The sequence below is a fragment of the Oncorhynchus nerka genome, linkage group LG27 (genome assembly GCF_034236695.1).
Source record: "Oncorhynchus nerka isolate Pitt River linkage group LG27, Oner_Uvic_2.0, whole genome shotgun sequence".
In the NCBI taxonomy this organism is placed as follows: Eukaryota; Metazoa; Chordata; class Actinopteri; order Salmoniformes; family Salmonidae; genus Oncorhynchus; species Oncorhynchus nerka.
This window is the reverse complement of record NC_088422.1, coordinates 26,892,070-26,906,032: the sequence shown is the minus strand read 5'-3', so window position 1 is coordinate 26,906,032 and position 13,963 is coordinate 26,892,070. Positions and strand designations below refer to the sequence as shown.

Genomic DNA, 13,963 nt, shown 5'->3' with positions numbered 1-13,963 from the left:
AAATAAAAATAAAAGATTAAGATGGGCAAAAGAACACAGACACTGGACAGAGGAACTCTGCCTAGAAGGCCAGAATCGCCTCTTAACTGTTGACGTTGAGACTGGTGTTTTGCGAGTACTATTTAATGAAGCTGCCAGTTGAGGACTTGTGAAGCGTCTATCATTCAGGCCAAAGAGTTCAAGCTTGGTTTAATCAGACCAGAGAAATTTGTTTCTCATGGTCTGAGAGTCATTTAGGTACCTTTTGGCAAACTCCAAGCAGGCTTCCATATGCCTTTTACTGAGGAGTGGCTTCTGTCTGGCCACTCTACGATAAAGGCCTGATTGGTTGAGTGCTGCAGAGATGGTTGTCCTTCTGGAAAGTTCTCCTGGGATCGAACCCCAGGCTGTAGTGACTCCGCAGTGCCTTAGAACGATGCAACACTCGGGAGGCTCACATTTCTTCCATGTAAGAATGATGGAGGCCACTGTGTTCTTGGGGACATTCAATGCTGCAGACATTTTTTTCAATGCTCTGACATGCACTGTCAACTGTGGGACTTTATATAGATAGGTGTGTGCCTTTCCAAATCATGTCCAATCAATTGAATTTACCACAGGTGGACTCCAAGATCATCTCAAGGATGATCAATCGAAACAGGATACACCTGAGCTCAATTTCGAGACTCATAGCAAAGGGTCTGAAAATGTTTGAAAAAGGGAAGGGGTCTGAATACTTTCCGAATACACTGTACATCAATACATCTTGCAGTAGTATACATTCAAATGATATAATATTGTGTAGAAGCTGGCAATGAGCCTAGTATAATATGTCTCCCACCCTCCTTCCCTCAGGTGATCACAGACCTGGAGGAGCAGCTGACCCAGCTGACCCAGGAGAACTCTGAGCTGAACCGTCAGAACTTCTACCTGTCCAAGCAGCTGGACGAGGCCACGGACGAGACAGAGGACCGCCTGCATCTGGGTCAGGATGTGGACCGCCTCCGCCACGAGGTGGCTGACCGCGAGATGCACCTCAACAACCAAAAACAGGTGTGATTCGGGTTGCAAAATTTTGCAAACTTTCAAGACACTTCTTGGTTTTCCCAAAATCCCTGTTCTGAGGATCTCGGAATCAGGAGGGAATAAGTAGGAGATCTGGTATCCTTCAACCAGGATTTCTGGAAAACCAGGGAATTTATTGAAAGTTCACAGAATTTTGCAACCCTAGGTGTGACACATACACTCACTCATGACCATAGGTACATAGTACCGTATAGAACAAACACACTCTAACATGTTAACAGAATTGGGATAATAGAGAGCTCTCTCTCTCTCTCTCTATTTTTCTCTTTCTTTCACAGACATTTCATTTCACATACTCCCAAACACACAAACTGACACACACATCTCTCCATACTCCTCAACAATCAATTATAGGTTACACACACACACACACACACACACACACACACACACACACACACACACACACACACACACACACACACACACACACACACACACACACACACACACACACACACACACTATACCAGCTAATGTGATTGAGTGGAGAGAGTATAAATCAGGCAGAAGATACTTGACTGTTCTTTTGTTATGTATCTCCAGCTCAGGAGAGGAGGGGGGAGGGAGGGAGGGAGGACGGAGAGGGGGGTAGGGAGGAAGGAAGGCTGGAAGTGAGGGGAGGGGGGAGGCTGTGTGATGCTGTGCTCTGCCCCTGTGGGATGGGGTGTGTGTAGGCGTTCAGTAGCTAGAGCTCTGTATCTCTGTCCTAGCTAGTGGTTGTGTAACCAGGGATGGAAGTCATAGAGGGATCCGACCATGAGTGGGAGGGATGTGTCATCCGCATCGTTCCCAGGTCATGTCAGCCCTGGATGGGTGGACTTCAGAGGACCATGGTGCTGCTGCAGCTATATTTTTATCCCAGTGTTTGTCTCAAGCAAAGGAAATAGGAAACATACAGACGTAGCTCAGTATGTGCCCTATCTCTCAAAGTTACTTGTATCTATTTTTAACTGTGGAGCACAACCCATTGAATGTCAATGTTCCTGATGATCAGAATCTGACATTACTGACGTTGGTTTGGGATACTATGTCCATTACTCAGAGGGCTGACTTCAGAACAGTCATCATTAAGACCACAAAACTCTATTGAAAGTACCTTAAATAGTTGTCTCGTGTAAGCTCATCTCTTACAATCTCTCTAAGATGTTCATGTTGTCCGTTAGAACAGACCAGTTGAACAGTAGAATAGCATGACTTCTATTCGTAACCCCTCCTATGTTTTCCATGTTCTGTGTTAGAACATTGAGACACTGAAGACCACGTGCACCATGCTGGAGGAGCAGGTCCTGGAGCTGGAGACTCTGAATGATGAGCTGCTGGAGAAGGAGAGGCAATGGGATGCCTGGAGGGGAGCCCTGGAGGAAGAGAAGAACCAGGCTGAGAGGAGGACCAGGGAGATCCAGAGACTGCTGGACAACGAGAAGCAGAACAGGTAACACACACACACACACACACAACATACATAAACACACAAACACACACTCATATGGTCCCCTCTTTTATTCCTCTTCAGGCTACGTGCTGACCTGCGCAACTCGGAGGCTCGTCAGTCTATTGAGCAGGCAGTGAAGGAGCACAAGGCTGAGATTCTGGCCCTGCAGGAGGCCCTCAAGGACCAGAAACTCAAAGCAGAGAGCCTCTCTGACACAGTGAGCCTTATGTGTCTGTCTGTCTCTCTGTTTATCTCTCTGTCTGAAGCAGACCCGTACATCCTGTCTCTGTCCCTCTAGCTGAATGACCTGGAGAAGAAGCATGCCATGCTGGAGATGAATACAAGGAGTCTGCAGCAGAAGCTGGAGACTGAGAGTGAGCAGAAGCAGAGGCTGCTGGATGACGTAGGCTACGTTTTTCTTATTCTGCCCGTTATATATTTGAGTTATTTATATCATATGGGGCGGCAGGGTAGCCTAGTGGTTAGAGCATTGGACTAGTAACTGGAAGGTTGCAAGTTCAAATCCCCGAGCTGACAAGGTACACATCTGTCGTTCTACCCCTGAACAGGGAGTTAACCCACTGTTCCTAGGCCGTCATTGAAAATAAGAATTTGTTCTTAACTGACTTGCCTAGTTAAATAAAGGTAAAATAAATAAAAAAATATATAATGTCACATACCTGGGCTTAATAAAAAATCCTCTATTATAACCGAGTATGTTTGTTTGTCTTGTGAGAAGTGAAATATCACAGAATGTCTGTTGATACTGTTTGTGTCCCTCCCTCAGCAAGGAAACCTGCAGCAGCAGTTCGATGTTCAGAAGAGCCACATCTTCCGGCTAACCCAGGGGCTGCAGGATGCTGTGGACCAGACTGACCTGCTGACGACTGAGAGGACTGACCTGGAGTACCAGCTGGAGAACATCCAGGTACTCTACGCACGCATGCTTGAGCAAACACACACACACAGTGCATTCGGAAAGTATTCAGACCCCTTGACTTTTTCCACATTTTTCTACGTTACAGCCTTATTCTAAAATTGATTCAATTGTTTGTTTTCCTCATCCATCTACACACAATACCCCATAATGACAAAGCAAAAACATTTAGATTTACATAAGTAGTCATAGTCTTTACTCAGTACTTTTTGAAGCACCTTTGAAGCAGGGATTACAGCCTCGAGTCTTCTTGGGTATGACGCTACAAGCTTGGCACACCTCTATTTTGGGATTCTTTTCTTGTTCTTCTCTGCAGATCCTCTCAAACTCTGTCAGGTTGGATGGGGAGCGTCGCTGCACAGCTATTTTCAGGTCTTTCCAGAGATGTTCGATCGGGTTCAAGTCCAGCTCTGGCTGGGCCACTCAAGGACATTCAGATACTTGTTCTGAAGCCGCTACTGTGTTATTTTGGCTGTGTGCTTAGGGTTGTTTTCCTGTTGGAAGGTGAACCTTTGCCCCAGTCTGATGTCCTGAGATGTTTTTATTGAATCAATTTTAGAACAAGGCTGTAACGTACCAAAATGTGGAAAAAAGGAAGGGGTCTGAATACTTTCCAAATGCGCTGTAGACACATTTGTAATGGTGTTTTTTTTTTACATTGGATAAAAGTAGAGACTCCGAGCTAGAAAATGGTACACTGCATTTAAGAAACATTGAGAAAGTGCTTTGAAAGTTGAAAAACTTGTTACCCCACTTCTGAGAAAATGGCCCGTGAATTTCTGGTACACCTACTGGAGAAGTAGTAGTAAAAATTAACTGTATCTAGTTATTGGCCTATATCCTAAACTGACTTTGGTGAAGGTCTTATTGTTCTTCACATTACCGTCTCTGGTAAACACACACTATATCAAATAAAATCTTTGTTTATTTGTCACATGCACAGGATACAGAAGGTGTAAACGGTACAGTGAAATGATTGCTTGCATAGTGGACTGTGTTGTTTAGACATCTAGCTAGCTAGCTAGCTAAAACGATGAACCATAATCCCAACTCTAATGCCGTGTTCAAAACAACTGGGAACTCTGAAAAAACAAACTCAGACTGGGAAAATTGATTTGAATAGTCATCCAAGGCAGAAATTCAACTCTGGCCTCTTTCTAGAGCTCCTACACAGATCATACATGTAATGTTAGCTAGTGAGCAAGCCAGATAACTTTAACTAGCTAACAGTACACTTTAACTTGCAATGAAAACGAATTTCTGACAAATTAGAAACTTATAACTTTCGAAAATGTAGCTAGACTCTTACCCGTCCGTATACATGGATGAACGCTTCTCTCTCTGTCATGGATGCCATGGTTGCCCTTAGTTTGAAATCCGGAGACAGGTGTTTTATACAACAGCCTTCTTACTGTGTTCTCTTTTTGGACTCTCTCCGCATTTGGCAATCATCTCTCTGCTTCCACATGGCATTCCACTGATTTCAAAACTCTGTCAACTTCTTCCGTGACAACAACACCGATAGCGCTATTAACGTCAGGGCAGCAATATTGAGATCAGTAGCAAAACTTTTTCAGTTTTCATGATATCTTTCAAAAAAAGCCACGGTAGACATGATTTTCTGCACATACTTTGCAGCTCATGTTATAGACGGAAGCATGTCAGACCAATCTGAACTCATCTCTCGGCATGTCCAGCCCATCCATTAGCTCAGCTAATCAAATCAAATGTATTGGTCACATACACATGGTTAGCAGATGTTGTTGTGAAATGATTGCGCTTCTAGTTCTGACAGTGCAGCAATATCTAACATGTAATCGAACAATTCCACAACAACTACCTAATACACACAAATCTAAGTAAAGGAATGGAATAAGAGTAAGAATATATACGTATAAATATATGGATGAGCAATGACAGAGCGGCATAGGCAAGATGCAATATGATATAAAATACAGTATAAACATATGAGATGAATAATGCAAGATATGTAAACATTATTGAATTGACTAGTGATTAAAGTGGCCAATGATTTAAAGTCTGTATGTAGGCAGCAGCCTCTCTGTGCTAGTGATGGCTATTTAACAGTCTGATGGCCTTGAGAAAGCTATTTTTCAGTCTCTCGGGGTCAGCTTTGATGCACCTGTACTGACCCCACCATCTGGATGGGTGCGGGGTGAACAGGCAGTGGCTTGGGTGGTTGTTGTCCTTGATGATCTTTTTGGCTTTCCTGTGATATCGGGTGCTGTAGGTATCCTGGAGGGCAGGTAGTTTGCCCCCGGTGATGCGTTGTGCAGACCTCACCACCCTCTGGAGAGTCTTGCGGTTGTGGGTGATGCAGTTGCCGTAGCAGGTGGTGATTGAGCCCGACAGGATGCTCTTAATTGTGCATCTGTAGAAGTTTGTGAGGGTTTTGGCTAACAAGCCAAATTTCTTCAGCCTCCTGAGGTTGAAGAGGTGCTGTTGCACCTTCTTCACCACACTGTCTGTGTGGGTGGACCATTTCAGTTTGTCCGTGATGTGTACGCCGAGGAACTTAAAACTTTCCACCTTCTCCACTGCTCTCCCAACGATGTGGATAGGGGGGTGCTCCCTCTGCTGTTTCCTGAAGTCCACGATCCTCTCCTTTATTTTGTTGACGTTGAGTGAGAGGTTGTTTTCCTGACACCACACTCCGAGTGCCCTCACCTCCTCCCTGTAGGCCGTCTTGTCGTTGTTGGTAATCAAGCCTATTACTGTTGTGTCATCTGCAAACTTGATGATTGAGTTGGAGGCATGCATGGCCACGCATTCATGGGTGAACAGGGAGTACAGGAGGGGGCTGAGCATGCACCCTTGTGGGGCTCCGGTGTTGAGGATCAGCAAAGTGGAGATGTTGTTTCCTACCTTCACCACCTGGGGACGGCCCGTCAGGAGGTCCAGGACACAATTGACAGGGTGGGGTTGAGACCCAGGGCCTCAAGCTTAATGATACACTTGGAGGGTACTATGGTGTTGGATGCTGAGCTATAGTCAATGAACAGCATTCTTACATAGGTATTCCTCTTGTCCAGATGGGATAGGACAGTGTGCAGTGTGATGGCGATTGCATCGTCCGTGGACCAATTGGGGCGGTAAGCAAATTGAAGTGGGTCTAGGGTGACAGGTAAGGGGGAGGTGATATGATCCTTGGCTAGTCTCTCAAAACACTTCATGATGACAGAAGTGAGTGCTACGGGGCGATAGTCGTTTAGTTCAGTTACCTTTGCCTTCTTTGCCTTCTTGGGTACAGGAACAATGGCAGCCATCTTGAAGCATGTGGGAACAGCAGACTGAGATGGTGAGAGATTGAATATGTCTGTAAACACACCATCCAGCTGGTCTGGGCATGCTCTGAGGACCCAGGTAGGGACACCGTCTGGGCCGGCAGCCTTGCGAGGGTTAACACGTTTAAATGTCTTACTCACGTCATCCACGGAGAAGGAGAGCCCACAGTCCTTGGTAGCAGGCCACGTCGGTGGCACTGTATTATCCTCAAAGCGGGTTAAAAAGGTGTTTAGTTTGTCTGGAAGATTCCTGTATTTTTTCCATGGGAAAACCAACTAGGCTCGTTATTGAACTATTTTCTTCATATTTACAGTTTGTTATTAAACCTGCTTGAAAATATATTGCAAGACTTGAAAATGGCTGTCTTGTAATGATCAACAACCAACTTGACAGAGCTTGAAGAATTTTTGAAAGAATAATGTGCAAATATTGTACAATCCAGGTGTGTAAAGCTCTTAGAGACTTACCCAGAAAGACTCTCAGCTGTAATCACAGCCAAAGGTGATTCTAATATGTATTGACTCAGGGGTGTGAACACTTACAGTGCCAGCCAAAAGTTTGGACATACCTACTCATTCCAGGGTTTTTCTTTATTTTTACTATTTTCTTAATTGTAGAATAATAGTGAAGACATCAAAACTATGAAATAACATATATGGAATCATGTAGTAACCAAAAAAAGTGTTAAACAAATCAAAATGTATTTTATATTTGAGATTCTTCAAAGTAGCCACCCTTTGCCTTGATGATATATACTGAGCACTTGTTGGATGCTTTTCCTTCACTCTGCGGTCCAACTCATCCCAAACCATCCCCTGGGCCTGTTTTGCTGGGGCCTGTTCTGCTGGGGCCTGTTCTGCTGGGTCTTGTTCTGCTGGGTCCTGTTCTGCTGGGTCTTGTTCTGCTGGGTCCTGTTCTGCTGGGTCCTGTTCTGCTGGGTCCTGTTCTGCTGGGTCCTGTTCTGCTGGGTCCTGTTCTGCTGGGGCCTGTTCTGCTGGGTCCTGTTCTGCTGGGTCCTGCTGCTGTAATGAGCGAACCACTTGATGTGCTCTCCGAACGAGAGGAAAAAGGCTTCTAATTGTATTAAAGATTAAAAAGTCAAATTGCTGGAAATACATAGCGATGAAAACAACTACTGTTGTTCTCAGCTTTCTGTGGGTATAATTTGTATTTGTAATCTCTTAATATTGAACTCAGTAGTAACTACTGTATTTTACAACCCAGATATTTGATATGGCTTTAAATTATGAAGTGCGCGAAATGCGCATTAGCCATTGTCATGAATTTTGAGCTGACAATAGGGTATTGTTGTTTGTTATATTTTACTGTTAAAATTGGGCTCCAGAATTCACCACATGAGGAAGTGAAAACTCTAAACACATTAGCTAGATCTCTAATTAAGCAATAAAGCACTCGGGTGTTTGTGTTATATAGCCAAAATAACATGGCTAAGGGCTGTATCCAGGCAACTAGCTAATTGCGTTTAGAGTTCACTTCCTCATGTGGTTAACATTAAAATATAACAAACAACAATACCCTATTGTCAACTCACAATTCATGACAATCACTGGATTAGGTTGCACATCAAAATATCTTGAATCATGCCTTCCCTGCTTGGACATGTTAGATGAAACAAGTTATTTATTGAATAGCCTACCACCTCTATTACACAGTCTAAAGCACTGTGAATGACTTTATAAGATGAATGATAACAAAAATTTGGTGCTACAAAATCATGGGCTGGTGCCACTGAAAAAGTTGGTGGAACTGTGGAAAATATTAGTCTGGAGCCCTTGTCAAGGTATGCAATGTATTATCTGCTGCAGAGTAATGTGTTCTACTGACAATTTGGCTGTTGGGAAGAGAATCGTTGTGTAAGAATTTCCACAACAGATGTTAAGCCGAAAAATGTGTTAGTAGGACAAGGCTAGTATGTTTGCACATGGAAGTCAGTGATTTATGTTTACTATAGGTTAATGAGGCAATACAAATGTGATGTGACTAAAATATGACTAAAAAGGAAGGGCATTTAGTTGACTATTTTCATCATTTTCATCATTTTGAATAACTAGACTAAATCATTATATTATGACGAAAAAAATGTGACTTAATGATATTTTAGTCAAAATGACTAAGACTAGACTAAATCTAAAAAGAGTACCAAAATTAACACTGATGCACACACACACACACACACACACACACACACACCACCACTAGTCACTTTAAATAATGTCACTTTAATAATGTTAACACATCTTACATTACTCATCTCATATGTATATACTGCTCATCCATATATTTATATGTACATATTCTTATTCCATCCCTTTAGATTTGTGTGTATGAGGTAGTTGTTGGGAATTGTTAGATTACTTGTTAGATATTACTACAATGTCGGAACTAGAAGCACAAGCATTTCCCTACACTCACAGTAACATCTGCTAACCATGTGTATGTGACCGATAACATTTGAATTGCTTTGACTCACAGACAGACAGACAGACAGACGTACATGAGTAGAAATTCAATGCCTTAGTAATGTTCACTTAGCTCCACCTGCAGGCTGTGTACTCCCATGAGAAAGTGAAGTTGGAGGGGACCATCACCCAGCAATCCAAACTCATAGACTTCCTCCAGGCCAGGGTGGACCAGGGGGGCTCTAAGAAGAAAAAGGTGAGACTGGACAGCTCACAATACAGGTACAGTGATACAGAGTGCATTACAGTAATACATAGAGTGGGGCAAAAAAGTATTTAGTCAGCCACCAATTGGGCAAGTTCTCCCACTTAAAAAGATGAGAGAGGCCTGTAATTTTCATCATAGGTACACTTCAACTATGACAGACAAAATGAGAGAGAAAAAATCCAGAAAATCACATTGTAGGATTTTTAATTAATTTATTTGTAAATGATGGTGGAAAATAAGTATTTGGTCACCTACAAACAAGCAAGATTTCTAGATCTCACAGACCTGTAACTTCTTCTTTAAGAGGCTCCTCTGTCCTCCACTCGTTACCTGTATTAATGGCACCTGTTTGAACTTCTTATCAGTATAAAAACACCTGTCCACAACCTCAAACAGTCACACTCCAAACTCCACTATGGCCAAGACCAAAGAGCTGTCAAAGGACACCAGAAACAAAATTGTAGACCTGCACCAGGCTGGGAAGACTGAATCTGCAATAGGTAAGCAGCTTGGTTTGAAGAAATCAACTGTGGGAGCAATTATTAGGAAATGGAAGACATACAAGACCACTGATAATGTCCCTCGATCTGGGGTTCCACGCAAGATCTCACACCGTGGGGTCAAAATGATCACAAGAACGGTGAGCAAAAATCCCAGAACCACACGGGGGGACCTAGTGAATGACCTGCAGAGAGCTGGGACCAAAGTAACAAAGCCTACCATCGGTAACACACTACGCCGCCAGGAACTCAAATCCTGCAGTGCCAGACGTGTCCCCCTGCTTAAGCCAGTACATGTCCAGGCCCGTCTGAAGTTTGCTAGAGAGCATTTGGATGATCCAGAAGAAGATTGGGAGAATGTCATATGGTCAGATGAAACCAAAATAGAACTTTTTGGTAAAAACTCAACTCGTCGTGTTTGGAGGACAACGAATGCTGAGTTGCATCCAAAGAACACCATACCTACTGTGAAGCATGGGGGTGGAAACATCATGCTTTGGGGCTGTTTTTCTGCAAAGGGACCAGGACGACTGATCCGTGTAAAGGAAAGAATGAATGGGGCCATGTATCGTGAGATTTTGAGTGAAAACCTCCTTCCATCAGCAAGGGCATTGAAGATGATATGTGGCTGGGTCTTTCAGCATGATAATGATCCCAAACACACCGCCCGGGCAACGAAGGAGTGGCTTCGTAAGAAGCATTTCAAGGTCCTGGATTGGCCTAGCCAGTCTACAGATCTCATCCCCATAGAACATCTTTGGAGGGAGTTGAAAGTCTGTGTTGCCCAGCAACAGCCCCAAAACATCACTGCTCTAGAGGAGATCTGCATGGAGGAATGGGCCAAAATACCAGCAACAGTGTGTGAAAACCTTGTGAAGACTTACAGAAAACATTTGACCTCTGTCATTGCCAACAAAGGGTATTTAACAAAGTATTGAGATAAACTTTTGTTATTAACCAAATACTTATTTTCCACCATAATTTGCAAATAAATTCATTAAAAATCCTACAATGTGATTTTCTGGATTTTTTTTCTTCTCATTATGTCTGTCATAGTTGAAGTGTACCTATGATGCAAATTACAGGCCTCTCTCATCTTTTTAAGTGGGAGAACTTGCACAATTGGTGGCTGACTAAATACTTTTTTGCCCCACTGTACATTACCATTTCTAGAGCACCTTTTCATGGACCTTTTTATTTTAGCCCAAATATTTTCTCAGAATGTTTTTCAGTGACAGTTGTGTGTGTGTTTGTGTATGTTTGTTCCAGGGTCTATTTGGGCGGCGCAGAGAGGACCTGCTGGCTGCCATGGCAGCCCAGGGCCAGTCCCAGGTGCCCCAGCAGGTATCCCCTGCACCCTCCATGAAGCCGGTGCCCCTGCAGTACAGTGAAATGAAAGTGTCCCTGGACAAGGAGCGCTCCCGCTGCTCTGAGCTGGAGGATGCACTGCAGAAGATGAGACTGGAGCTGCGCTCCCTACGAGAGGAGGGTGAGGACACTGTCATCTCAAATAAACAGGAAATTATCCCACTGAAGACCACTGCTGTGGTCCAGCACATGCTATCTCACAACAAGCAGCACATCAAACTCACACCACATCAAACTTTCCCTTTATGATTTCTCTCTCTCTCTCTATACACACATCCAGTGGTCCAGTACAAACCTGTGGACCATGGTGGTACCCCTGACACCCCTGCCACAACGCGGCAGCAGATGATGATGTCTGCCATGGTGAAGTCTCCTGAGCACCAGCAGGGCCTGAGCAACCTGCTGGCTACCTCGAACTCTGGCCGCAGGAAGGAGGCTGCCCCCCCAGAGGGTGAGTCCTTCTGGAGAAGTAGTAGACATGGGAGTGTCTATGGGTCTTTCTATAAACTAGGGTACCAGTGAGGATTCTGAAGCCAGCTGTACTGGGTCTGTGTTAGTACTTGCTGAAGCCAGCTGTACTGGGTCTGTATTAGTACTTGCTGAAGCCAGCTGTACTGGGTCTGTATTAGTACTTTCTGAAGCCATCTGTACTGGGTCTGTGTTAGTACTTGCTAAAGCCAGCTGTACTGGGTCTGTGTTAGTACTTTCTGAAGCCATCTGTACTGGGTCTGTATTAGTACTTGCTAAAGCCAGCTGTACTGGGTCTGTGTTAGTATTTGCTGAAGCCAGCTGTACTGGGTCTGTGTTAGTACTTGCTAAAGCCAGGTGTACTGGGTCTGTGTTAGTATTTGCTGAAGCTGCCAGTTCTGGGTCTGTGTTAGTACTTGCTGAAGCCAGGTGTACTGGGTCTGTGTTTGTACTTGCTGAAACTGCCAGTACTGGGTCTGTGTTAGTATTAGCTGAAACCGGCTGTACTGGGTCTGTGTTTGTACTTGCTGAAACTGCCAGTACTGGGTCTGTGTTAGTATTTGCTGAAGCCGGCTGTACTGGGTCTGTGTTAGTACTGGCTGAGGCTGAAATATAAAATACTATTTATACTATACTATGACTTGGCTGAATTCTTGTTGGTTATTATTTACTGAGAGATGTGCATCCATATTTCCCAGTATGCCCAGCTAATCAACATTTTTAATTCAATATATAAATCAATAGTCAGTGTCAATCCATTGCTTTCCATCTTGCATTAGACTAGATAATCATTGTCTTGTTTTTAAATGATTTGCGCCTGTGAGGAGTGCCATCATGCCCATATATTGTCTGGACTGGTCCCCACAGAGGATGCTGCTGGAAAGCGCGGGTTTCATTTCGTGCACTTGCATATGAACGCATGTTCACGTGCGATGCGTTTATCTTTTCCCGAGTTACGGTTTATAAACACCGTTGCCCGTTGGCGTTTATCAAACGTAATAAATATCTGTATTTCACTCTCACTTTTGTCAGGCACAAAGTCACAGAACACAGCTTTGGAAGTGGCTGGCAAGCAAGCAAGACACTGACAGACCAAGAGATGCACTGCCCAGCTAGGTTAGCAAGACAGACAGACTAGAGAGAGATGCACTGCAAGTTAGCACAATTTAACGCCACAGTTATTTGCTGACATCAAACTTGGAGAGGAGAGAACACAAGTTTACCTGATTGCTGTTCCCGCAATTCACTCTCATGGTGTTTTCTTTTTTTCTCTTTTCGTGACCAGAAGGTTAGTTCCACTTCATCCTCTTATTGAAGTTGTAAACATTGACATCCACTTTGACACGAGGGGGAGGCAGGGCCCTTGCATAATTTGCGGGGCCCTACGCAACTTGCGTAGTGAGTTTATAGGGCCACCCGGCTCTGGAAACAACAGACCAAGTGCTGGAAAAAAGGTGTTCGCAAGGAATATCCAGAATATTTTGGTGTCTCATTCATAAAGAGAGTTGTGCCTGGTACCACATTGAAACATCTGTTGTTGTCTGCTTGATTTACAGCTGGGTGTTCTTAGATTTAACAGGAAAAGCATCAAGGTAATGTGTTCATGTGTTTTGTGCTTCGGATTGGACACCGAGTCTACTGTGCGCAATTGTGTAGGCTAGACTATTGCGCAACACCCAATGCAATTCCTATTAATTATTGTGGATATAATGACAAAAAATGTGCAATATAATCTGGTAATATAGCTTCATTAAATAGTACCCGTAAAACACCAGTCTCAACGTCAACAGTGAAGAGGCGACTCCGGGATGCTGGCCTTCTAGGCAGAGTTCCTCTGTCCAGTGTCTGTGTTCTTTTGGCCATCTTAATCTTTTCTTTTTATTGGCCAGTCTGAGATATCGCTTTTTCTTTGCAACTCTGCCTAGAAGGCCAGCATCCAGGAGTCGCCTCTTCACTGTTGACGTTGAGACTGGTGTTTTACGGGTACTATTTAATGAAGCTGCCAGTTGAGGACTTGTGAGGCGTCTGTTTCTCAAACTAGACACTAATGTACTTGTCCTCTTGCTCAGTTGTGCACCGGAGCCTCCCACCCCTCTTTCTCTTCTGTTTAGAGTCAGTTTGTGCTGTTCTGTGAAGGGAGTAGTACACAGCTTTGTATGAGATCTTCAGTTTCATGGCAATTTCTCGCATGGAATA

At 43.9% G+C, this 13,963-nt stretch overlaps 1 protein-coding gene across 2 annotated transcripts in view; it reads left to right on the top strand.

Moving 5' to 3' along the window:
* LOC115111488 (citron rho-interacting kinase-like) overlaps positions 1-13,963 on the top strand; it is a 78,535-nt gene that overhangs the window by 26,352 nt on the left and 38,220 nt on the right. For both annotated transcript variants that reach the window (XM_065011509.1, XM_065011508.1), the window contains exons 15-22: positions 835-1,032; positions 2,307-2,500; positions 2,582-2,717; positions 2,799-2,903; positions 3,288-3,428; positions 9,309-9,419; positions 11,201-11,420; positions 11,580-11,750. In XM_065011509.1, the coding sequence (XP_064867581.1) occupies positions 835-1,032; positions 2,307-2,500; positions 2,582-2,717; positions 2,799-2,903; positions 3,288-3,428; positions 9,309-9,419; positions 11,201-11,420; positions 11,580-11,750 (1,276 nt within the window). The remainder of the gene's footprint in view (positions 1-834; positions 1,033-2,306; positions 2,501-2,581; positions 2,718-2,798; positions 2,904-3,287; positions 3,429-9,308; positions 9,420-11,200; positions 11,421-11,579; positions 11,751-13,963) is intronic.